Source organism: Rattus norvegicus, chromosome 18 (genome assembly GCF_036323735.1).
Source record: "Rattus norvegicus strain BN/NHsdMcwi chromosome 18, GRCr8, whole genome shotgun sequence".
NCBI classification, from domain to species: Eukaryota; Metazoa; Chordata; class Mammalia; order Rodentia; family Muridae; genus Rattus; species Rattus norvegicus.
Window position 1 is genome coordinate 16,206,402 of NC_086036.1, and position 23,504 is coordinate 16,229,905.

The following is a 23,504-nucleotide window of genomic DNA, read 5'->3' on the forward strand; positions in this document are numbered from 1 at the left end:
GTGCAGTCGACCACAGCAGTCCAAGTGGACTTGCTGGTCTGGAGCGCAGGGGGCAAGGATCCCAGGTTCTGGGCCAGTAGGACTCGGAGTCACATATGCCCAGGGGAAAAGACACGCACTCCGTTGTTCCTGCCACCTGCCTTACTGGCACCTAGACATCCCAGGACTCGCACCCAGGTGTCTAGAGTGTCTCTTGGTCAGCGTTAGGCTGTGGCGGTCACCGCAGAGTGCGCGACCGAGTTCTGTCCCAGGTGGGCAAAGGCCGCACCGAAGTGAAAGCTTTCAGTGAGTCTGCGAGCTGCAAGGAGGCCGGCCCGCGAGGCACCGCCCATGGGTGGGGACCCGAGTCACCCAGGGCTCAGCACTGGCGAAATCGCCTCCCTTGCTCACTTCCCGGGCTGGGCGGTCTAGATCCCGTAGACTTCAGACGCGATCCATGGCCTGCGGGGCGACAGAGCGGGGCCCTGAGCCCCCGGCCTTCCAGCGCCATCCAGAAGCCAGCGCACCGCGCCTGGCCCACGGCTACGGGTTGCGCAGCATGAGCGAGCTGCGGGACCAGGAGTTTGGCCGCCTAGCAGGTGAGCGACTGACGCAGGGACACTCAGGGCTGGAACGTAGGTGTGGGGAGCGTTGTATCACTTGGGACGCACTTTGTACTTGATTTTAGCTAGAAGGTGAAGCAGAGATGGACTCCTCGGGAATCGAAAGTTTGGGAGGGATTGTGAGCGCCTGCTCGGTGTCCCCGCTCCGGCGCAGGCTCCCCACTGTCCCATCCGCAGTAGCAAGACTTTTGCTGTAATTGTTGCATAGACTGCTCCGTGGTGTGAGACTAGCCTGGACTCTCTTTAGGCTTCGCCACACACTGCAAAGAGAGCTTAGGTTCTCTCTGTCCCCCCTCTATTGCCGGGAGAATACCCGACCCTAAAGACGCCACCGTAGCCATGGTCACACAATTTATTGAGCAGAGGTATTTCTCAGATGCCTCACCGGGCCAGGGATACACAGGCAGCTACTGCACGGAGTTTGGAAAAGCGACTCCGAAACGGAGAGCCCAGGGATTGCGATCAATCATCTGACTTGTCTTGCGTGGCCACGCCCCTTCCCTTAGGGATGTCCTCTCTGCCCCATAGTCTTTTCGAAACATTATTTTTATTAGTACTATTACTGTTGGCATTAGTCATGTAGTCCGGGTTGGTCTTGAACTCTCTATTTAGTCGAGTCTTGCCTTGAACTTTTTATCTTCTTTACTCGGTTTCTGCAACTCTGCGCTTACAGGCGTGCCCCAAGTTCGCCTGGCACCAAGCCTCATTTTTCTCTTTTCTGCAGCTAGAACTGTGCTCTTTCTATCTGAGTTCTAGCTTGCTGGGAAAACTGGAAGGATTAGAGAAGCAAGCAATTTGAGCTTTAAGAACAGGCCGAGCCCGTGAGCCCGTGAGTTGAACTGGATCACATCCTTTGGAATCGGAAGGTAGAACCTGTTGATTGAGTTGGAAATTAAGCTCAGATTAACCGCAGGTGTAGCAGAGCCCAGCCCACTGCTGCAGGTAAGGATCTGACCAGGAAGGGGGCGCTCCATCAAATCCACGGTGGAGCAGGAAGTTTATGGTCCAGGGTACATAGATTTGTTTGGTCCCTCGAGGTTTCTGCCCCGTCCTATAGGGCAGAACAGCAGCGCTGTAGTCCTTTCTTCGTTTGGAATAGCAACTGTTTTTCTTTTGTGGTCCTGGGGAGCTGTGGCCTCCTCTCTGTGTCCCTGTTCCTACTCTGTAGAGAGAGCTTTCCTACCTACTTCTCCCCTTGTCACTTGTCTTCTCTCCTCTTGTCACCTGCTGGGGACAGCCCTTCAGCTTCTTTGCAGCCCCCCTTCCTCCCTCTGTACCCTGCCTTCGCTAGGGAAATTTCCCGTCAAGCAGAAAGTCTGGTATAAATATCCACACATGAAGAGAGCAGCAGGCCTCCTCTCTTTCTGAAGCCAACTCCAGAGCCTAGTGAATAGTGATTTCAGTGAACCCTTCCCTAATCTCAGATCCTCTCCAATCCTGATCTCTCATACTCTCAACACTACCTTAACAGTAAAGGTCTGTTCAGGAGTCCTGGCCCCACTCCTTTCTCTCAGAGAACAGCACCCAAGGTTGGCATTAGCTTGTAGCCAGTCTTCCTTAAATCCTCCACCCCCTCTTTTTTTTTTAGACAATCTCACTTTATATTCAGCCCTAGAACTCATTGTGTAGCCCAGGCTAGCCTCAATCTTGTGAGGATCTTTCCGTGTCAAGCCTCTCAAGTGGTCTGAGAATCTATACTCAGAAGGGTCCTGTATTTATTTAGTGAATTCCTTGGGTGCATTGTGGTTGAAGTAGACATGCCCACCTTGGGGTTGGGGAGAGAGAGAGAGAGAGAGAGAGAGAGAGAGAGAGAGAGAGAGAGAGAGAGAGAGAGAGAGAGAGAGAGAAAGAGAGATTTTCACTGTGTAATCCTGCTGGCCTGGAATTTTCTATGTAGATTAGGCTTGCTTTTAACTTACAGAGATCATCTGCCTCTTTCTCCACCATCCTCGGCTTGAAGTACATTTTGAGTGTGTGCACTTGTGTAGGTGCATGAGAATGGGTGGAGACAAGAGGATGACAACAGTATCTTCCTCTGTCGCTCTCTACCTTATTTCTTGGGACAGGGCCTCTCCCCGGCATAGAGTTTGCTGATTACCTAGGCTGTCTCCAGCTCCCCAGTTGTGGCACTGCAGGGGTACACCACCCAACATGCCTACCTTTTTAAATGCCCGTCTAAGGGGTGGGACTCTGCTCAAGCTTGGGTAGTGAGCGTTCTACCCATCAAGAAATCTTCCCACCCCCGAAAGAGACTTCAGGTTCATTTTCCTACCTGAAGAATACTCCTTTTTTTCCCCACTGAAGCAAACAGATTGGAGAGCTTTCCAACACAACATGCCAAAGTAGCCCAACACCTACTCTCGTTCCCTCCCTGGAGATTTTCTGCAGGGTAGAAAATGTACCTGCTTAAATGTGGCTCTGAGCAACTAACCGTGTAAGCTGTGGGAGCTGAAATGCTTTGCTTAGCTAGCTGGAGAGGGATTTCCTGGCCTTAGAGAAGGGAGTGTGTTGAACATCCAGTTGTGGCCTGAGCAGTCCTTCCAGTGTCATCAGGCGCTGACGGACAGACAGATAAAGGTGCAAGGCCTAGAGGAGAACCTGCTGTCCCCCTCTGTCCCCCTCTCTCCTCCTCTCTGGCACTCTCTTCTCCTCCCCCTTTCCCTCTCCCTCCTTCCCCCCTTCCCGCTACCTCTTCTCTATTTCTCTTCTATCTCTGTCTCTGAATATTAATTAATTAGAACCAGACAGCTAATGAGACATCTAAGTATGGAGAAGAAAATAACGGTTGTTTGAGTTCTCTTTTTTGAAGACCTAGTGTAGCTGGCTTTTTGGATCGGCCACTGACTTTTATTCACTCTGACAACTGTGGAGTGTTTGCTGTGCTCCAGGCATCCAGTTGAGTACTGTCAAATACCTACTAATCAGTCACCCCCACCTGCAGGTATCAGAGCTGGGGCCCAGAATGGCTGGGGTGGGGGCAAGATGCAGTTTGACCTGTTGACTTGGATCTGCCCTGTTGACCTCGTAAGACCAGATCTCTGCTTCATCTAACTCAGTTGCCTTCTTTTGCAAGATTAGCTGTTGAAATAAAGCCAGACAAAGCAGGCTCTTCCTGATCAACTTCTTAGCCCCTTGGAAGGTTCTGGGCCACACACAGTGCTCCTCAGAGCCTGGGTCTCACCAGGCATTGGCTCTTCACCCAAACATCATTTAAAAAATTGTAATTAAAATTTTAAAATGTATTTTATGTATATGAGATTTTGTCTGGCCTATGTGTCCATGTGTCTGTCACATGCATGCTGGTGTCTATGGAGTCCAGAAGAGGGCATTAGATTTTCTGGGCCTTGAGTTTTAAGCCACTGTGTGGTGATGGGAATTGAAGGGGAGCCGATGTTCTTAACCAATGAGCCGTCCGTCCAGCTCTCATACAAACATCTTAGTGCTTTGACTATCGAATGACCAATGCCTTTCTTTCAGTTTGCTGAACATTTATTTCACAATCTACAGTAAAAGAATTATTTTCAGGGCTCAGTGGTTAAGAGCAATGACTGCTCTTCCAGAGGCCCTGAGTTCAATACCCACAACCATCTTTAATGGGATCTGATGCCCTCTTTTGGTGTGTCTGAAGACAGCGACAGTGTATTCACATATACAATAAATAAATCTTTTTTAAAAAGAATTATTTTCAAAACTTATGTTTTTAATCCATTGAGAGTTTTATATAATATATTTCAGTTATCCAAACTCTCTCTCTCTCTCTCTCTCTCTCTCTCTCTCTCTCTCTCATCTCAACTCAGTTCAATTTGTACTGACCACATACTTGTGGGTATAGGGCCATCTGACACATTATTGTCTAGGAAAGCATTTTAAAAACATTGGGGGAGATTAGGTGATATACTTTAATAGTGTCAGATTAAAAAAAATGACAAATGAGATAGAAAAATGCCCAAGGAGCCTCCCTTGGTTCCAACTACAGTTGTTTTCACTGCTACCCCTGGACAGTGGCTGTCACCAGCGTGTTTCCAGCAACTAACTGTGTTTACATATGCATTTACGTTTCCTATGAGGGTGAACTGTAACATTTCTCACTTTCAGACCCTGTACTTACTTGAGGGTGTGGAGATAAGACTAATAATGGTGATGTTCAGAGGAGGTGAATAAGTGTTCCAGAATTAGGTAACACAGGCACACAGCAGTCACTAAGTTGTACACCTGCAGAGGATGGACTTTTATGGTATATGGGTTATATCGCGTTGAAACTATTGTGAAATAAACCAAAATATACCCTGCCTGCATGACACAAAAATTGTTAAACAAATTAAAAAATAGATCTATTGATTCTTTATGAATTTGAAATGGAATCCCAGAATTCCATTTATGTGAGTTCATTGTGTATGTGAGTGTGTGTGTGTGCGCGTGTGCATGTGCATGTCTGTGTGTACCTGTGTGTGTATGTGAGTGGGTATGTGTGAGTGTGTGTGTGCATGTGCGTGTGTGTGTGAGTGGGTGTGTGTGTATGTGAGTGGGTATGTGTGAGTGGGTGTGTGCATGTGCGTGTGTGTGTATGTGAGTGTGTGTGTGTGAGTGTGTGTGAGTGTGTGTGTGTGCGTGTGTGAGAGAGAACAAGCAGGCTCACAAGGTGAGCACTTATTAAAAGCATAAGTCCACCTGTGGTCTTGTTTACTTGAGACAGGGTCTCTCATTGCGCTGGCAATGGTGGATTAGAGCATGATGTCAGACCAGAGAGCCCCGAGGATCCCCCTGCTTCTGCTTCCTCAGTGGTGGGGTCATAAGCATGGAGTCTGGAGATCAAAACTCAGTTCCCATACTTATGTGGCAAGAACTTTACCAACTGAGCTCTGGCTCCATCTCATGTCACTTCCTGTCTAGTGTCAGTATTCTTGATGTAGTGCTGACAAGAGGCAGGACTTTGAAGAGTGGTGTGAGCTGAGCTTACCTGAAAGAGATGCTACTGGACATTCCTTTTCAGTCTTGCGATTTTATAATGTTGCGTTGAATAGCTTCACACACAAGTCATTTTGCAAAACCCTAGGTATTTATGAGCTACACCTGCAGAAGGAATTGTTTGGGGGTAAAACAACCTCATTTAAGGTTGGACTGATGTGGCCCAAATGTTATTCCATGAAGCTGCACTAATTCACCCTCTTGTCGGCCTTACGCCGTTGGCTTGCTGCCCACACCCTTGCTCCACGGGGAGGCACTACTCTTTTGACCTCTACCAATCTGATAGGCAAATCATAGCATTTCTAGTTTGTCTGAGTTTGTCTTTTGTCTTCAGAGGCAAGGCTGCAAGGAAGGCTTTTTCCCTTCATCTTCTCTGAAATTCTACTGGTGAGTCTAGACTTGACAGTGGAACAGTGTGGGGAAGAAGGATCAGGACTCACCTTTCTGGGAAGCACAGAGCTGCCAGGACAGGGTATGCATGAGCTTGAGCCTGCTGTTTCATTGTTTGTCACAAAACTCTGCTGGACACTTCCTGTGTGAGATGCCTTTCCAGGCTGGTAAGAGGGCTGCTTATCAAATAGGCTCTGGGCTTATATTAAGAAATACCTATGAAGAGGTTCAGGGATGCCTGTTGTGTTGAAAGGTGTTGAGACATGTGAGTGAGGTGGTGCACACCTGGAGTCCCAGCTCTGGGTGGGCGGAGGCAGAAGGATCAAACATTCAAAGTCACCCTTGACTCCAAAGAGAGTTTGAGGCCATCATGGGATATGTGAAATCCTGCCTCTAAAACACACACACACACACACACACACACACACACACACACACACAGAGAGAGAGAGAGAGAGAGAGAGAGAGAGACAGAGAGAAACAGAGAGAGAGACAGAGAGAGAGACAGAGAGTCAGAGACAAAAGAATGGGTTCCAATGTGTTCACACTAGTCAGATTTACATAATGTGACTGGAAGTGGAAGAGTAGTGGAGAACAGCCTAAAAGCTTTGTTTGTGATTTTTTTCTTTGTTTGTTTGTTTGTTTGTTTTGTTTAGGAACTGTCTATCTTGACCATGCAGGAGCCACCTTGTTCCCCCAGAGCCAGCTCACAAACTTCACTAAGGATCTCATGGAAAATGTCTATGGTGAGGAACGTTACATACACTGATTTCTGATTAATCCTGTTTAATTTGTGGTTATCCTGTTGGATTCATGGAGAACATGGGGAACACATGGAGCACAGTCAGATCAGATGGAGGGTCAGGCAAACACCCTGGGTCATCATGTATCATACACATGTGTCTGAGGTAGAAAGTCCCGGCTCAGGGACACACGGACCACTTTCAGAATGGATTGGTGCCAGGAAGGGAAAATAAGCTTGACGGTGTTGTGTCTGATGGTGCTAAGACACCGTACAGTGCAGACAGTACAGTAGGGGATCATGAGGAACATCCGTTCATTCACTCTGTACATTCCTCCGAGTCACCATGGTGTGAGGGTTGTGGTGTAGCGGAACATTAGAAGACATAGTAAATAGCTCCTTTCTCGCGGGAGACTCGGTCCAGACCTGGAAGACAAGACCTTAATCAAATGATCTCCAACTGAATGTGCTTAGAGACTGTAGGAAAGGCCATGTGCGAAGGCCGCTGGCATCTTGGGCAGGAAAGCTGGAGGGTTGGCAGGGTGTACATCAAGGAGTCGGGAGGGGAGAAGATGTTGGATGATGGGTCAGAATCCACTGGGACAACGGGAGGAGATAGAAGCCAAATATCATGCTGGAAGCTGTAACGCCATAGCCAGCATCTAGGAGCACAGAGGGGAGGAGAATAGCAGAAGCCCATCACCTAGTTAGGGTGATGGAGCAGGGCCATTACTCTAGGACAGACAGACATCCAACAGCAGCATAGCGTGCTCGGAAGATTATTCAGAAGAGGGAGTCAGATAACTTACTAGCCAGAGATGTGATGGGATTTATCATGCTATTAATGAGCAGCCGATCAATACACCACTCACTGGGCACTTGTCATGTATTAGGTGCTGCCTGGATGTGTGGCGTGTATTATTGCCACCCATCGCTATGACACTAAGAGCCAAAGATCATGTTATTAAGCTTATGTAGTGAAGCTGTTTCCTCCAGTTTGAACGTGGTCTCCATCTTGAGCCAGAGCAACTGGGGTCGCCTGCATGAGTCCCTCACAGGGTGGGGCCCATTGATGGTCTCTTGTGGGAGGCTCGAGAGACTCAGTAGCATCCCCAAATTCCCCAAAGGTCACCCTCCCTCAAAGTTTATACAAGAGAAAAACAACTGGCTGGTTTGGGGCTATTCTGTGGTTGGTAAAGCTGCCTGTAGCTTGCCTGGGGACTTCTTATGGTGTCGCTACCTTTGAGTGGTCCACACTCATGTGTCACCTAAAGACATTCTCTAGTCACCAAGTTGGCCTTGGATGGAATCTTTTCTTTGGCCTCGATGCCATCTTCAGTGTTTCTGTGTCTTCCTAGGAAAAGTCTCATGGCATCTTGATTTACAGGCGAGCCAATGGAGGTCCAGAAAGGGCAAGCAACTAACTTAATGGTACACGCTTAGAGAGTTCTAGATCTAGGGGAATAGGGCCTAAGGCCAAGTCTTCACACCCCAAGAAGCTCCTGTTCGTGACCATCCTGCTATGCTACACATATGCACAGGGGTTTAAGTCTGCACTCTGGGCAGTCAGGAGACCTTTATCTCTGAGGAAGTTCTCAGAGAAGGTGCCAGTGAAGGACTCTATCTTGATTTTTCACCTATAATTTGCAAAGAGCCCTGAAATTCTCCTTCTGCAACCTTGGCAAAAGCCATAACTGTGGGAAAGTAGTTATCCTGAAAGATGACTGGCTGCTTTAAGTTCTAGATGCTTCTAAAGACACAGACTAAAACAATCAGTCAATCCAAGGGTGTGTGCCAAGTCCCACAGGTGGCAGCTGATGTGAAAGGTGATGTGGCAGCTGCAGTGGCCAAGCATCCAGTGTGACCCTTTGATGTCACAGAAGGAGAATATGAAGCACACGGGGCAAACCTGCCTCAGTGAGCATGACTTGTCCTCTGGGGCTGAGGGGGCCTGGCCCAGAAGTCCAGGCCTTTCCAGATATCAACATTACTTAAGCAACTTAAAAGAGCAAAGGTTCATTTTTGCTGACAGCTCAAAGGGTTATCGTTTATCATGGAAGGGAGGACTTTGGTAGCAGGAGCAGAAGACGTCAGCTCACATCCCAGGCAGTGAGGAGAAAATGAAGGGATGGGGCTGTGAGCCCTCAAGGCCCCATGGACTCACTTCCTCCAGCAACAGTCTACCTCCTAATGGTTCCACAACTCTCCCAAACATTGCCACTAGCGTAGGAATCAAGTTTTAAACACGTGAGGCTATGAAAGACACTTAATAGTCAGATCACCACAGGGGTCCCAACAGTTTTGAGGGCGATCATGACACTTGGGGAGTACAGAGAAGAGCAAAGTTTTCTCAAAGTCAATGAAAGGAGGTGAGACAGGGTGAGCCTTCGGTGTGGCAAGCTGGTGGCGGGGACTTTTCACACTGCCCCCTTTCCATGCTTGCAGGAGGATGGCAGTGTGTTCCTACTCAGCCAGAGGCAGCAGAGGTGGTGGGAATGACAAGGCCAGCCAACGGAGGACTAGTACAGTGGGGGTGTGGCTCTGTCTGGTGGCTGGAGAAGTTAATGGTCAGAGCTCCTGGCCATCCAAGGGGAGTTTGCAGGGAAAGTGCTGGGGTTGTCTTCTTCCCAATCCTCTTCCTAGGTCCCATGTTGTTTTAGAAATAAGAAGAGTGGTTTTCTTTCTCTCTCTCTCTCTTTCTTTCTTTCTCTTTTTTTTTTTTCCTCTGGAGCTGGGGACCGAACCCAGGGCCTTGTGCTTGCTAGGCAAGCGCTCTACCACTGAGCTAAATCCCCAACCCCTGTGGTTTTCTTATTTAACAATTTTATTGAGTTACAATTGACACATTATAGCATTTACCTAGTTTATTTGTGCAATTCAGCCATTTAAAAACGATTTTAATTGTTTTATTATTTTAAGTGCATGGGTGTTTTGTTTGCATGGCGGGTCAACCATCACTGTAAGTCAGCTAGACATTCTTCTTTCTCCATGAGATTCCCCAACCATTCACAGTTAAAGCCCACTAACTTAACACTTGCCCTCTCTCTAACGGGCTCAGTGAAATATGAATTTTATTATATGAAACTGCACTTCATATAAATGCAGTCATATGGCCTGTAGCTTCTGGTGACTGGATCTTTTTGCTTAGTGTGTGTTTTTAAAAAGTTATTAGTATATATTAATTATACATAATAATAGGTTTTCATTATGTCATTTTCATCAAAGTATATATAATGTATCCTGATCATACTTACCCTCATGATCGTCTCCTGTCCCCAACCCATTTCTCCAGATTCCCTCCTTCTTCTCAACTAGTTCTCCTCAACTTTCATGTCCTTGGAGCTGGGGTGTGAGCCAAGGAGTTTAACTAGGTTTGAGGGCTTATTTGTGAGATAACGGGCAACTTACTGGTAGCTACTTCACTGACAAAAACGTCCCTCCTTCCCCCATCAACCATCAACAGTGATAGGTCTTCAGGAATGGCCAGGTCCTTATGAGCCCCTGTGATGGAATGACCATAGACCAATCTCGTTCAGGTCTTACGCTGGTAATCACCTGTGCTATGCGGAAAGCAGCGGCCACACCAGGCCTGGCAGATCGGATCCCGCAACCGTCTTCTTCTGGCCCTTACACTCCTTCTGGTCTCATTTCCATGATGGTTCCTGAGCCCCAGAAGGGTGGTATTAATGACCCATCTGTGGCTAAGTCACTTTCTCTGCAGCAATTGCTCCCCACTGCAAAAGAAACCTTTCTGACCAAAGCCAAGAGTGTTGCTAATCTATGGGCATGGATATCAATATTTAGAAAGCAGTTTGACAGAGACAGTGTGTGTCTATTTATCAGAATAACGATAGCAGCTTTTTTTTTTTTTTAAACTAGGCTCTATTAACATTGCTAGCTACAGGCTTTTGCCCAGGTTTGCAGTCCCTCCCGTGGCCTCAGTCAGAAAGCAGTTGTCTGTCTACAGAGTAGTCATGCCTTTATTGCAGTGGTGGGCAAAAATGTCCTCCCAGCACCCTGCATTGTACCTTCTGCGCTGTAAAAAGCTTAGTGTATTTTTTTTTTTTTTTTTAGTTCTTTTTTTTCGGAGCTGGGGACCGAACCCAGGGCCTTGCGCTTCCTAGGTAAGCGCTCTACCACTGAGCTAAATCCCCAGCCCCAGCTTAGTGTATTTTTGATGTTCATTCATATCATAGCCAATAGTTTCTTCTTTTTTATTGCTCACCGTATGGGGACTGCTGTATTTTGCCTGTCTGTTCAGAGTAGCTGGCCATTTCTGGTGTTTCCAGAAATTGGTTTTATGATTAGAGCTGGTACGAACATTTGCACAATCTGTGTGAAGATGAACATTTATTCCTTTTGAGTAGATACCGAGAATGGAATTGCTGGACCATACGGGAATGTTACGTTTTAAGTTCTTGAGAAATGCAGGGAGAAGGCTTTGAAGGGACACAGGGAGAGACCACAGTCTGACTCTAAGGCCTTGTATTTGCCAGGTAATCCTCACAGCCAGAACATCACCAGCAAACTCACCCATGACACGGTGGAGCAGGTCCGATACAGGTGAGCCAGGGGGATGCCTGCCTAAGCTGGCTGCCGCCTAAGCTGGCTGCCTAGGTGAGCAGACGTTCTAGTAGAGATCTATATCACTCAGAGCTTCTGAGATGGTCTCAGAAAGAATTCAGCCAAGAAGCAACCCATGTATAAAAATGTCCTCAGGTCAGAAGACAGAGGGCAAGGGTAAGTACAATATGTGTTGGTAAACATGGTAAATGGTGGCTCTGGGTGGGTGCTGGGGTGACAGGAGCGCCCCATGCTCCCCATTATGTCTTCAGAAAGAAGCACGTGTTCTGGTCTTCCCATTGGTGGATTGTTTTATTAGGCCTCTTCATGTATTCACTTATTGCTTTGAGACAGGGCATCCCATAGCTTGCCTCTAACTCTCTCTGTAGCAAGGCTGGCCATGGACTCCAGATCCCCCTGCTTCCACCTTCCAAGCGCTGAGCTTGCAGTGCCACGTTGTTTTAACGAGTTCTTGCATGGTGGAGAGCTCTTTAATGGTTCTCTCTGTGTTATCACTGGTTTGTAATAAATAAACTTCATATTGTGTAGGTTACTTAGATCAACAAAATTCAAATGATTTCAAATTTGAAAGTGCTATCATGGTATCAGTAGTAAAAGCAACATTGGAGAGTTGGCTCAGAGGTTAAGAGAGCTAACTACTCTCGCAGAGGACTGAGGTTTGGTTCGAAGCACCCACAAGGTGGCTCACAACTGCCTATAATGAGTTCCGGGGAGTCTGATGTCTTCTTCTGTCTTCCATGGGCACCCGCACACACGTGGTGCACATATATACATCCAGGCACACACCTAAGAAAACAATAAACAAATGAATAAATATCTTTTAAAAATTAATTTATTAAAAATTGCAATAGAGTAGGGGAGGTAAAAAGGTGAATGCATATAATAATCAGGTTGTTATAGGCTTAAAACATTTTTTAGGCTGACTTACTTTATTTGGTGTGTACGAGTGCTTTGCCCACATGTGTATATGTGCTTCACGTTCATGACTCACATACACAGGGGTCAGAAAAGGGTGTCAGCACCCTTGGAACTGGAGTTACAGATGGTTGCGAGCTATCAGGTCGGTGCTGGGATTTGAACTCAGGTCCTCTGCAGAAGCAAGAGATGCTTTAAACTGCTGAGTCATCTTCACAGGTCCCTTATAGATGTCTTTAATTAGAATTTATTTATTAAGAAGCTTTGATCCTGTACCTGAGGCCACCCTGGAACTTACTATGTAGACTGGAAATTTTTTTTTTCTTTTTCTCTTTTTTTGGAGCAAGGTCTCTTGTGTCCTGGACTGGCTCTGATGTCACTAGACCGCTGAGGATATTCTTGAATTTATCATCTCCTTCCTGCCTTCTGGGTACTGAATTCTGGGTACCATTATGTAAGACTGGGGACCGAATCTAGGGCTCTTGTGTTCTAGACACACTTCAGCCTTGGTCCTATGTCGTAGATTTCTGCTGTTTCCAAGCAGAGATGGGACTCCAGAGGCAAGAGGTTTAAATTTGATCTTTTCAAGAATTCATGTTAGCCAAATGGAATGTTCAAGGCCAGTCTGCATACATGACTTGCTCTGCCCTGCCCTTTACACAACAGTGGCCGAGTGGCCCTGGAAGGTAGAGCGGCCCTACTGAGTAGACCTGAAACATCTCAGAACCTTGTGCTCTGAAACAGAGAGCCCGCGGTGACACTGCGCTTCTTTCCAGGGTCCTGACTCACTTTCACACCACCCCAGAGGACTACAGCGTGATCTTCACAGCCGGGAGCACGGCTGCTCTCAGGCTGGTGGCAGAGACCTTTCCGTGGGTGTCCCGGTCCCCAGAGAACAGTGGGAGTCACTTCTGTTACCTCACTGACAACCACACCTCTGTGGTGGGAATGAGGACGGTGGCTGCCACCATGAATGTCACATCTACCCCAGTCAAGCCCGAGGACATGTGGTCGGCCGAGGGGAAGGGTGCTGGAGCCTGTGACCCCGACTGTCAGCTTCCACACCTCTTCTGTTACCCAGCTCAGAGTAACTTTTCAGGCACCAGATACCCACTGTCATGGATAGATGAGGTCAAGTCTGGGCAGAGGAGTCCTGTGAGAGCGCCTGGGAAGTGGTTTGTGCTGCTTGATGCGGCCTCCTATGTCAGCACTTCCCCCTTGGATCTGTCAGCTCACCAGGCTGACTTCATCCCCATCTCCTTCTATAAGATCTTTGGGCTTCCCACAGGCCTGGGTGCTCTGCTAGTCAATAAGCGCGTGGCTCCTCTGCTGAGGAAAGGCTACTTCGGAGGAGGGACTGCAGCCGTCTACCTTGCCGGGGAAGACTTTTACATCCCAAGGTCATCGGTGGCAGAAAGGTAACCTTGTCATGGGGTGTCCTGTGTCCTTCCTTGAGGCAGGCTGGCATGTATGACCTATAAGATTGTACAAAGGAAACCCAGGGCTAGAACCCAGGTTAAGGGAGTTTGATGTCATCGGTAGGACAGTCTGGGGTGGGGCTCAGATCTAGGAGGTAAAGATCAGTAAGAATGGGCCATGGGTGACTCTGAACTCTCTGCCCTGTGTGTAGCTGGTATGTAGTTTCTTCACAGGGCGGAGCACTGGCGAGAAGTGACAGTGATCAGTAGTAATCCTAAAGATGCTACTCTGAACACATGAGCACACAGTTCTCAGCAAACTCGATTTCCCAGTACCCAGAGTGCACTCTGCTTAGCTCCTCAGCAAACCCAAAGCCGAAACCTGAGGAGCAGCATTGGCGACAACCTCTGGGAGTCAGACTGAGTGTGGTTACCAAAAATGTAGGGCAGGCTGCCACTTGCCTTAAAGATCTGGGGCATTTTCCTCAGGCTGCATGGTGGGCTATGTGGCTCTTGCTCTAGGCCTTCCTGATGGGGGAAGGTGGGACCCAGAATGTTGAGTGTGTGGCAGGTTAAAATGGCCACTGACTAAGGAACTAGTTACCTACTTGGTATGTGAGAAGGCCTGAGGAGAAGTTGGCTCAAATTCACACTCCACACACAGCATCCAGGTGCAGATTCAGGGTCTCTCACTCTCATGGTAGAGTCAGTGTTAGTTACACAGCTTGTTACTAGGTCACAGGAATATGGAGTGGTTCCCCACGCAGCAGCTGACCTCTGAACTTCATGCTCTTTTATATAAACAGTGCACATCAGAGCATGTTAGGAGGCTGTCGGAAGAATCTTCCATTTAGGACTTCTCCAGATGAATGTTCTAACGTAGGGTTGTGAGGCTGTGTGGTATCACTCTCTTCCGGTCCTAGCCCTTGGGAGGTAGAAGCAGGAGGATTTCAGTTCAAGGTCATCTTTAGCTACATAAGAAATTGAGGCCAGCTGGGGTTACAGGAGACCCTGTCTCAAAAGAACAAAACCCAAATAAAACCACCCTCCAAAAAAAAGATAGCAGGCTAATAAACACCCCCTACCCCTAAACTAGGAATGCTAATGTAAAATCTTTCAAACCCAAGTGTAGTAGTTCATTATTTAGAATAACTAAGTGAGGAAAAAATAGCATTTGTGATAATAATGTGTCTTAGTTACTCTTCTATTGTTGTGAAGGACGCCATGACCTAGGCGGTTTATAGAAGAAAGCATTTAGCTCCGGTCTTGCTCACAGTCTCAGAGGGTTAGTTCATGATCATCATGGCAGGAACCACGGCAGCAGGCAAGCAGGCACGGCACAGGAGCAGTAGCTGAGGCCTTACGTCTTAGCCACAAACACCCAGCAGAAAGGAAATGGGACTGGGCCTGACTTTTAAAACCGCAGAGCCCACCCCCAGTGACACACCCTCTCCAATGAGGCCACACCTCCCAATCCTTTCTAAAAAGTTCTCCCACTTGGGAACCAAGCATTCAAACATGTAACTGTGGGAGGCCATTCTCATCCGAAGCACCACACAATGTAAAGAAAAAACAGGACAAAGACCCAGCATGATTAAATCTGGCTAACTAGGGAACCTGAAGCCTTGGAGAAATGGCACAGCTCTAGGGGGCTGGATCCTGGGGCCGGCTGGATCAGACCATATTCCTTTGGTTCGGATGGAATCTTTTGGGCTAGAGTGTACTAGATGCCCAGAGAGAAGAGTGTATTACTTGCCTTTTAAAGCCTGTCTTCTCCACAAGCCCTAGGCTAGAACTGGGAATGAAAAGCTCAACGCACAGGCACAAACGTTGTAGAAATTATTTATCCTACCTTAGATCATTCCCAGATAACACACACACACACACACACACACACACACACACACACACACACACACAGCCTTTGTATTTACAATCAGCCTTAAACAGCACAAGAGCTGGGCAGGAATCTTCCCTCCATGCTATTAGAGTCTACTTTCCTATCGATAACCCCAAATTAGCGTTTACTACTTAATCTGAGCTGCTCTGAACTCCAGTTGGCCAGCCCTCAGGGCCATACTCTCTTGACTCCTAACTCACGGTGGCTTCTTCTTCCTCCTCCTGCACTTTCCTCTTCCTGTGGTCCCTCTCTGATCCCCAAGCCCAGGAAACCTCAACCCCACCTATGTCTCATTTTCCCAGCTATTGGCTGTTGGCATCTTTGTTTACCAATCAGAAATAACTTGGAGCCAAGGCAACCTGAAGACTTTCTCATCTCTGGGACAACCAGGCCTTGGGGGACCACACATTACAATAGATATCAAAGGACTAAACGTCAGTGCATAAAGGGTGAATGAACCGTGTCTTCAGCCTTACAGTCAGGACCCAGCTACTGCTGTTGCCTGCCTCCCTTCATCTGAATGTTTGTGAAAGTCCCCATGTCACCCTTGGGTGTTGTCCTTCCCCAGGGGTCACACTTTTTTTTTTTTTTGAGACTGGATCACAAAACCCAGATTAGCCTCGACACTGCTCTGCAGCTGAGGGCGACCTTAAACTTTTGGTCCTCCCATCCAACCCCAGTTATGTGGGTTCTGCTGGAGTCATGTTAGAGCCATCCAACATTTCTGCCTCAGGTCACATCTGCTTCTCTGACAAACTCCTGCCACTGTCCGACTATCCTGCCACTCCGGGTAGTGTGTTGGGCTTCTGTGAAGGATTCCCTTTGTCAAATTCTGTTTCCCTTGGAAGTCCTCACTCTCCTCTGACTTAGCCTCCATTCAAACCTTCATTAGACAGGGCTCAGCCTGGTCCCGCCTTCCCTGCGTTTGTACTGTCCTGCCTTGGCGTGAAGACTGCTTATTTTCTCTGCCTGCGCTTGCTGGGCCTTGTTCCCTGTTTTATAGAAGGTGATGCTGTGGGAAAGGAGCCTGCCTATCAGGTCACCGCTGTGTGCCAAGCACCTGGAATGGTGCCCGAGGCACAGTGACCCATCCCATGAGAAAGAAAATGCTGATGAAATGTAAACACAGAAAACATTTTGACAATAAGGAAGGCTCATGTCTTTGATATTAATGAGATCTTCATATTTAACACAAACCTGTGCTTCCTTGCGTTTTGGAACTACAGACTCCTTTGCAAAAGAGGCTTTAGGGTCTTTGTGGAATCCTCGAATGCGATGATTTGTCAGTGGTGCCCTCTTGTGGTCAGAGATCGGTATTTCAGGGGTTCGTGGCCAGTTTTGTCCAACTTCTTGAGATTGGCAAAGTGTATCTCATTTATGTTTCAAGTCTCATTCGTGTCTTTTAGTGCCCTCTGTCACTGCTGCAGCCCACGCTAGGAAGTCTGAAGTAGTTTGGAAGGCTTCAGAGTTGGTCAGGGCCACAGGCAGCCAGGTGGGTCTTGGCATGCAAAACTCCTCCCGTGGTGGGGAGAGCCAGTTTTGCAAGGCCCTAGGAGGAAGTTCTTTTTTTTTTTTTTTTTTTTGGTTCTTTTTTTCGGAGCTGGGGACCGAACCCAGGGCCTTGCGCTTCTTAACTTCAGCCTATGTCCAGCTGTCCTCATCTAGCACAGAAGGCACATGAGTGTGTTGGTCAAGGGTCGATAACTTGTTCTTTACAGGTTCGAAGACGGCACCATCTCATTCCTTGATGTAATAGCGTTGAAGCATGGATTTGATGTGCTGGAGCGCCTCACAGGTCAGTCAGAAGACATATTTCCCCGGGTGGACTAAGGCTTTGTTGCCTGTGTCCTTTCAAGGTCCCAGGTATAGGCATGGGCTGCTGAAGGTGAAGGAGACGAAGTCTGGGGAAATTCATGGCACGTGCTAAGTAGCTGGAATCTGCACGCACGGAAGTCTGACTCTACATGTCTTCAGAACTGCTATGAGTGTACTCAGGAGGGTTGGGAAGGGTTGAGTTTTGCCTTTCCAGGCACAACCACATCTTAACAGGGAACACTCAAGAGACAAAGAGTAATAACTGTGTGGTGGAGGCACAGTCCTGTGACCTGGGTGGGGTATTTTACCCACCCTGAGGTCTTACCAGCTCTCGCCTGCTCGGACTCTCTCTACGGCCTCACAAGGGAGCTGCTAGCAGCCATATTACCCCACAGTGGAGTGGAAGCTCAGGAAGACTGACTGCCTCTCAGTCTGGCAAGCTGGTACCCGGGAGGGTTAGAACGTAAATCCGGGTCTTATTAATACCTGACCTCAAGGTCCCAGGCATCAGCTGGGGTGCTATGCTCTCGGAAATTCTTTCCAGAGCTTCTAAAACTATGTGGCGTGGCAGTTACCATTCATTTTGTGTGTGTGCACATGTGTGTGCATGTGCACATGTACATGTGCATGCATCTCTCTGTGTGTGTGTGCCCATGTGCATGCATTTGTGTGTGTGTGTGTGCGTGTGTGTGTGTGTGTGTGTGTGTAAGGGCAAGCTTTATGTTTTCTCTTTCTCCCTGGCCTGAGGCAGGTCTGTTGTGCTCTTTCTGTTGTTGTGCTGTGTACTCCGGGCAGCTCTCCTGCCACCTTCTGCAGATTCTCAGCCACCACCGCCCGTCACACTGTACAGAGCTGGGATTACAGATTCCTGCCACTGCATTTGACTTTTACACGGGTTCCAGGCATCAATTCCAGATCAGCGAGTTTGTGTCTGCTCATCAAGTGCTTCTGCTCATTTGACCATACTGATGTTCTTATCCCATCTGCACAGTGCTCACCACTGGTCATGTACAGTGCTCACCACTGTCCATAGTCAGAACAGTTTTGATCATCTCAAACTGAAGCTCTATTCATTAAACAGCATCTGCTCATTCCCTTCTCCCCCATTCCTGAGTGACTTGGGATCTACTTTCTGTCTATATGAATTTGCCTATTCCAAGCACTTGTTTAAGATCTAAGAGACATGATAAACAGTAATTTCATTCGCTTAGCTTAGCATGCTTTTATTCATCGGAGAGTAGGTCTACTTAGTTGCTATGCATTATGTTAAAACAGTGTAACCATTAACAACAAAAAATTAATCATTAAGGGTAAAAATTGATTAAAATATTATATTTTTCCCCTACAGGCTAACAAAGACTTTAAATAGCTGAATGTTTGAGTGAGTTTATGTATATAGCTACAAATATACATGTATATGAATATATCTATGTACAAATTTAAAATGTATACGATGATATATTTAAAAGAATATAACAAGAATTCCTCTGGGAATATTCCACAGAAAAAACAAAGACAAACTTATTCAGTGCCAACTTTGGGGCTGAAGGGCCGTCTCAGTGGTTAAGAGCATTGGCTGCTCTTCCAGAGGACCTAGGTTCAATACCAAGCACCCACCAGGCAGTTCACAACGGTTTATAACTCTGGTCCCAGGGAGTCAGACTTCCTGTCAGGCCTCTGCAGACATTACTCCCATGGTTCACAGGCAAAACGTAAAATAAAAGATGAAGAGGACATCCACTTCATCATAAGGAAGGCTGTATCACGAGTTACGAGTGGGAGGTCTGGGTTGACCCTGTGTAAGGGGCACACATTAGACACGTGTTAGTGGCGTGTACGTGAAGTCTGTGTCTAAGGCGTGCGTGTCTCCTGTGCTCTTGTCCCCAGGTGGCATGGTGAACATACAACAGCACACCTTTGCTCTGCTGCACTTTACCCACTCTGCCCTGTCCTCCCTCCGCTATCCCAACGGGGCCCCAGTGGTGCGCATTTACGGTGACTCTGGGTTCAGCAGCCCTGACGTCCAGGGTCCAATCATCAATTTTAATGTACTGGATGATGCTGGGAAGATCATCGGCTACTCCCAGGTGGGATTTGATTCTTTTTTTTTTTTTTTGAGAGAGAGAGAGAGAGAGAGAGAGAGAGAGAGAGAGAGAGAGAGAGAGAGAGAGAGAGCGCCTCACTGTAGCCCAGGCTGACCTTGTACACATAGCAATCCTCCTGTCTCTACCTCCCCAGTGCTGCAATTACAGGTGTTAGCCACTATACCTGGCTCAAGTCATGAGGTCCAGCTTCTCCTATTTTTTTCATACCGCCCCTTTTATACCAGCGATGTTCTTGTCTAGACTTGGAAGTCTTTCTGACTCTTGAGATTTCCTTTTCTTTTTTTTAAAAAAAAGATTTATTTATTTAATGTATACAAATACACTGTCGCTGTCTTCAGGCACACCAGAAGAGGGGGTGGTAGCTCATTCCCGTGAGGTAGCTATGTACTAGCATGTAGTAGCATGGTGCTACTCTGGAGGCTGATTGACCAGTCAGGGCACATTCCAGAGCCTCTAGGGGGCAGCAGAGAGCAGCAATCCTAACTGAACCTCAAGTTGGAGAAATTTGAAAGCAGACACAGACAACGCATAACACCCATAGGATGCTTGAGAAACAGGCTGGGAGCCAAGCTGGCGCTGCCCTCGCTGGGGTCTGGTCTGCTGTGTGGTCACAGCCTGTGGTGGCCAATGTGAAGGAGTTGACGATGACCCCAGCCCTGCTCACTTTTCTTCTGGGGCTCAGTGGAAACACATGGGCTCTTAGTTCAGACTTCGGTCTGAATTTGATATGTTCTCAAGTGTGCTTCTGTAATTCAGCTGGATAGAGTCTGGTTTCTAGAACGCTCTAAAATTCTGAGTAAACCTGTAGATCCTTATCTCAGTTACTTTCCTTGTCATGGCGATAAGATACCTGCCTAAAGCCATTTTAGGGATGGAGGTTCTCACAGGTTAAGGGATATGGGGTGAGGGATGGTGGCTGACAGATCCACGGTGGCTGGGGTTTGTAATGGGGCACCTCATGCCTGCACCATCAGAGGAGGGAAGAAGGGCTGGGTTATAATATCAAAGGCTCACATGCTAGTGGCCCACTTCCTCCAGCGAGGCCCCAGCTACCAAGGGTCCCATGATTTCCCAGAACAGCACCAACAGCTGGATAATGTTCAAGCACGTGAACCACAATCCTATGTGAACCTAAAGTTGGGGAAATTTGCAACTGGACATAGATGTCGTATAACTGTGAGGCAAGCTGCTGCTGCCCAGAACAGGACCTCACCGTGGTCACAGCCTGTGGTGGTCGATGTGAAGGAACACTTTATATCTGTCACACAGCAAAGGCCCAGACTCACATCACCCACCATCTGTTTGTTAGGAAAGAGATGCTCAGTGCTGTTCCCAAATTCTGATCCAGGCAATCATAGCACAACCAGACGTTTCTGACATTGACTTACTTTGTGTCACCTTCTCCCCAGGTGGACAAAATGGCAAGCCTGTACAACATCCACCTGAGGACTGGCTGCTTCTGTAACTTGGGGGCCTGCCAGAGGCACCTGGGGCTAAGTGAAGAGATGGTTAAGAAACATTTTCAGGTCAGTGCAAGACCCTGTAGTCCACACAGACTGCGGTCAGCGAGGCTGTGGCGACTGGCCGTTGAGCCTGGTGGAGGCCGTCTCTTCAGGACCACTTTGCCAGGCCCACTGTGTGGATAGACCGAAAAGAAAAGGGGCTGAGGAAATAGAAAGAACTCAACGTTATTAGCTCTGTGGAAGTATGCTCTGGTTCGCTGTTTTGAGAGTAATTTTTAGTCACATTACTTTTATGTGTGTGGGTAGAGGTCAGAGGACAGTTTGCTGGACTTGGTTGTGTCCCTCTACCGTGTGGGTCCTGGAAATCAAATCGAGGTTTTTCAGGCTTGGTGCCAAGTGCCTTTACCCAAAGGATTTTCTCGATGGCCTGGGATTGAAAATGTAACAGAAGAGCGTTGTTGGTAGGAGGCATTCGGCTACAACCCTTGCCCATTCACCCCTCCTTGGTGCAGCCTCTTAGCTTCCCTCCAGGCTGAGAGGCTGTGGTTCAGGATCCTCACCCTCCCTGCTTCTCCTGGGGTGGAAGTTTTCACCCTGGGAACACATGGACTGTTTTGAACCATTCCACAGTTTCTCGGTTTTTTGTTTTGTTTGTTTTGTTTTGTTTTTGTTTTTGACAGAACATCCAATGCAAATGACTCCCCAGGGAGGAACTACTCGCTTTGCTCATGGTTTCAGGGGGTTCAGTCATGGTCACTTGGCCCCAGTGCTTGGGCAGGACATCATGGCAATGGGAGTGTGGCAGAGGAGATGCTCACTTCCTAACTGGTGGGGCAGTAGGACGTGTATAACAAGACGGGTCTTTAAGCACCCTGCAGCAGTGACCTGCTTCTGGCATCTGGGTCCCACCTCTCATTGTTTCCATAAGCTCCCAAAATAGTGCCCAGGAATGGGTGGCCAGGTGTCAAACATGAGCTTATTTGGGGGGCAGGGTGTTCTAGTTTCAAACCATAGCAAGTGGCAAAGAGCCCCATGTATTTTGCAATAGTTGTTAATTTGAGTTTCTTTTTCTTGCCACTGGATATGCATGTGCTAAATCCCAGTTAATAGTAATAATAATAATTATAATATTATTATATATTATTATTATATTATAATAAATAATTATATATTAATTAATATAATTTATGTTTATAACAATAAGTATTATTATTAATGTAAAATATGTGTATACAAGATATGTAGACACTTGGGGCACGTTGTGCATGTGGGAGGTTAGAGAACAACATTTTAGAGTTGGTTCTTTCCTTCTACCTTTGAAGATTCCAGGGTTCGAACTCAGGTTACCAGGTGAGTGTGGCCAGAGCCATCTCCAGCCTCTGAGCTAGATTTAATTTTAAAAAAGAGAATGGGCACACTACTGGTAGGTCAAACATGCCCCAGTTAAGATAGTCAAATATCGGGGTTGGGGATTTAGCTCAGTGGTAGAGCACTTGCCTAGGAAGCGCAAGGCCCTGGGTTCGGTCCCCAGCTCCGAAAAAAAGAACCAAAAAAAAAAAAAAAAAGATAGTCAAATATCTATGAGTATATGGGCAGCACAAGCTGTACTTGTTAAAGGCTTATAGAAAGGGGTTACAGGGACTGGAGAGTTGGTCCAGTGGTTAAAAGCACTGACTGCTCTTCCAGAGGACCTAGGTTCAAATCCTAGCACCCACTTGACAGCTCACAACTGTCTTTAACTCGAAGATCTGACACCTTTACACAGACATGCATGCAAGCAAAACACCAATGCACATAAAATAAAAAGAAATACCATATATATATATATATGTTTTGAAAAAACTTTATGAAAATGAGAAGTTGGTTGGTTGGGGAAGGGGGAGTGGATATGAGAGAAGTTGGGGGAGGAGCGTGATTATGTTCAAAATATATTGTACAAAATTCTCAAAGAACTAATCAAAATGAGAAAAAATATCATCTCTATCTGGGAGAGAAAGGAGAAAGAAAAGGGAGACGGGGAGAGAGAAAGGAAGGGGAGATGGAGAACCGAAAAGAAAGAGAAGGCAGCGAGATGTACAGAACTCAGAGCTTGCAGCTCTGGCCATGGTTTTGGATGGTGATGGAAGGCTATGTCTCATGTCTGTGAGTGTTAATCTGGAGTAAGGAGATGTCCTGAGCATCTCATGTACACATGGCCTGTCACCAACACCAGGCAGCTGGGCTTGGAGATGGAGTGCCCCTTCCTTCCCATCCTGGCAGGGGCACTTGAGCTCGCCTGGGACTTCAAGGACCATGGCCTGGTATTGTGGGTCTTTCTCCTCTCCAAGGGCTGCTGCCAGGATGGCTGCTTCCCTTTGATACTCTGTTTGAGGGAGCCCAGTTGGTCTGTCTCAGCCCGGGAACACTGTGAAGTGGAGTTCTTGGTGCTTCTGAAAACTGTGGTCTGTCTGATGAGCCCTCTGGGAAAATGTTCTTCATGAAGCATTGCTGCTAATCTCTCTAAAGGCCCTTGAGCTTGGTATTAGGTCCAACTCACAGCCAATTAAAGTGAGGCCCAGGCAGTGGTTCCCTGGGTCTGCAGAATAGGAATGGCTTCTCAGATACC

General features: G+C 47.4%; 1 protein-coding gene across 5 annotated transcripts in view; it reads left to right on the forward strand.

Moving 5' to 3' along the window:
- The window catches only part of Mocos (molybdenum cofactor sulfurase), a 45,527-nt gene continuing 22,023 nt past the window's right edge, over positions 1 to 23,504 (forward strand). For 2 of the 5 annotated variants that reach the window (XR_001842027.3, XM_017600988.3), the window contains exons 1-7: positions 326 to 578; positions 6,614 to 6,703; positions 11,196 to 11,262; positions 12,975 to 13,616; positions 17,235 to 17,311; positions 19,219 to 19,418; positions 20,846 to 20,962. Coding sequence is in view for 4 of the 5 variants with exons in the window: in XM_017600988.3 (XP_017456477.1) it covers positions 437 to 578; positions 6,614 to 6,703; positions 11,196 to 11,262; positions 12,975 to 13,616; positions 17,235 to 17,311; positions 19,219 to 19,418; positions 20,846 to 20,962 (1,335 nt within the window). In the remaining variant the exon portion in view is untranslated. Of the gene's footprint in view, positions 579 to 6,613; positions 6,704 to 11,195; positions 11,263 to 12,974; positions 13,617 to 17,234; positions 17,312 to 19,218; positions 19,419 to 20,845; positions 20,963 to 23,504 lie in introns of all 5 variants that reach the window. The other 3 variants (NM_001395671.1, XM_063277463.1, XM_063277464.1) reach the window with 3 other exon arrangements.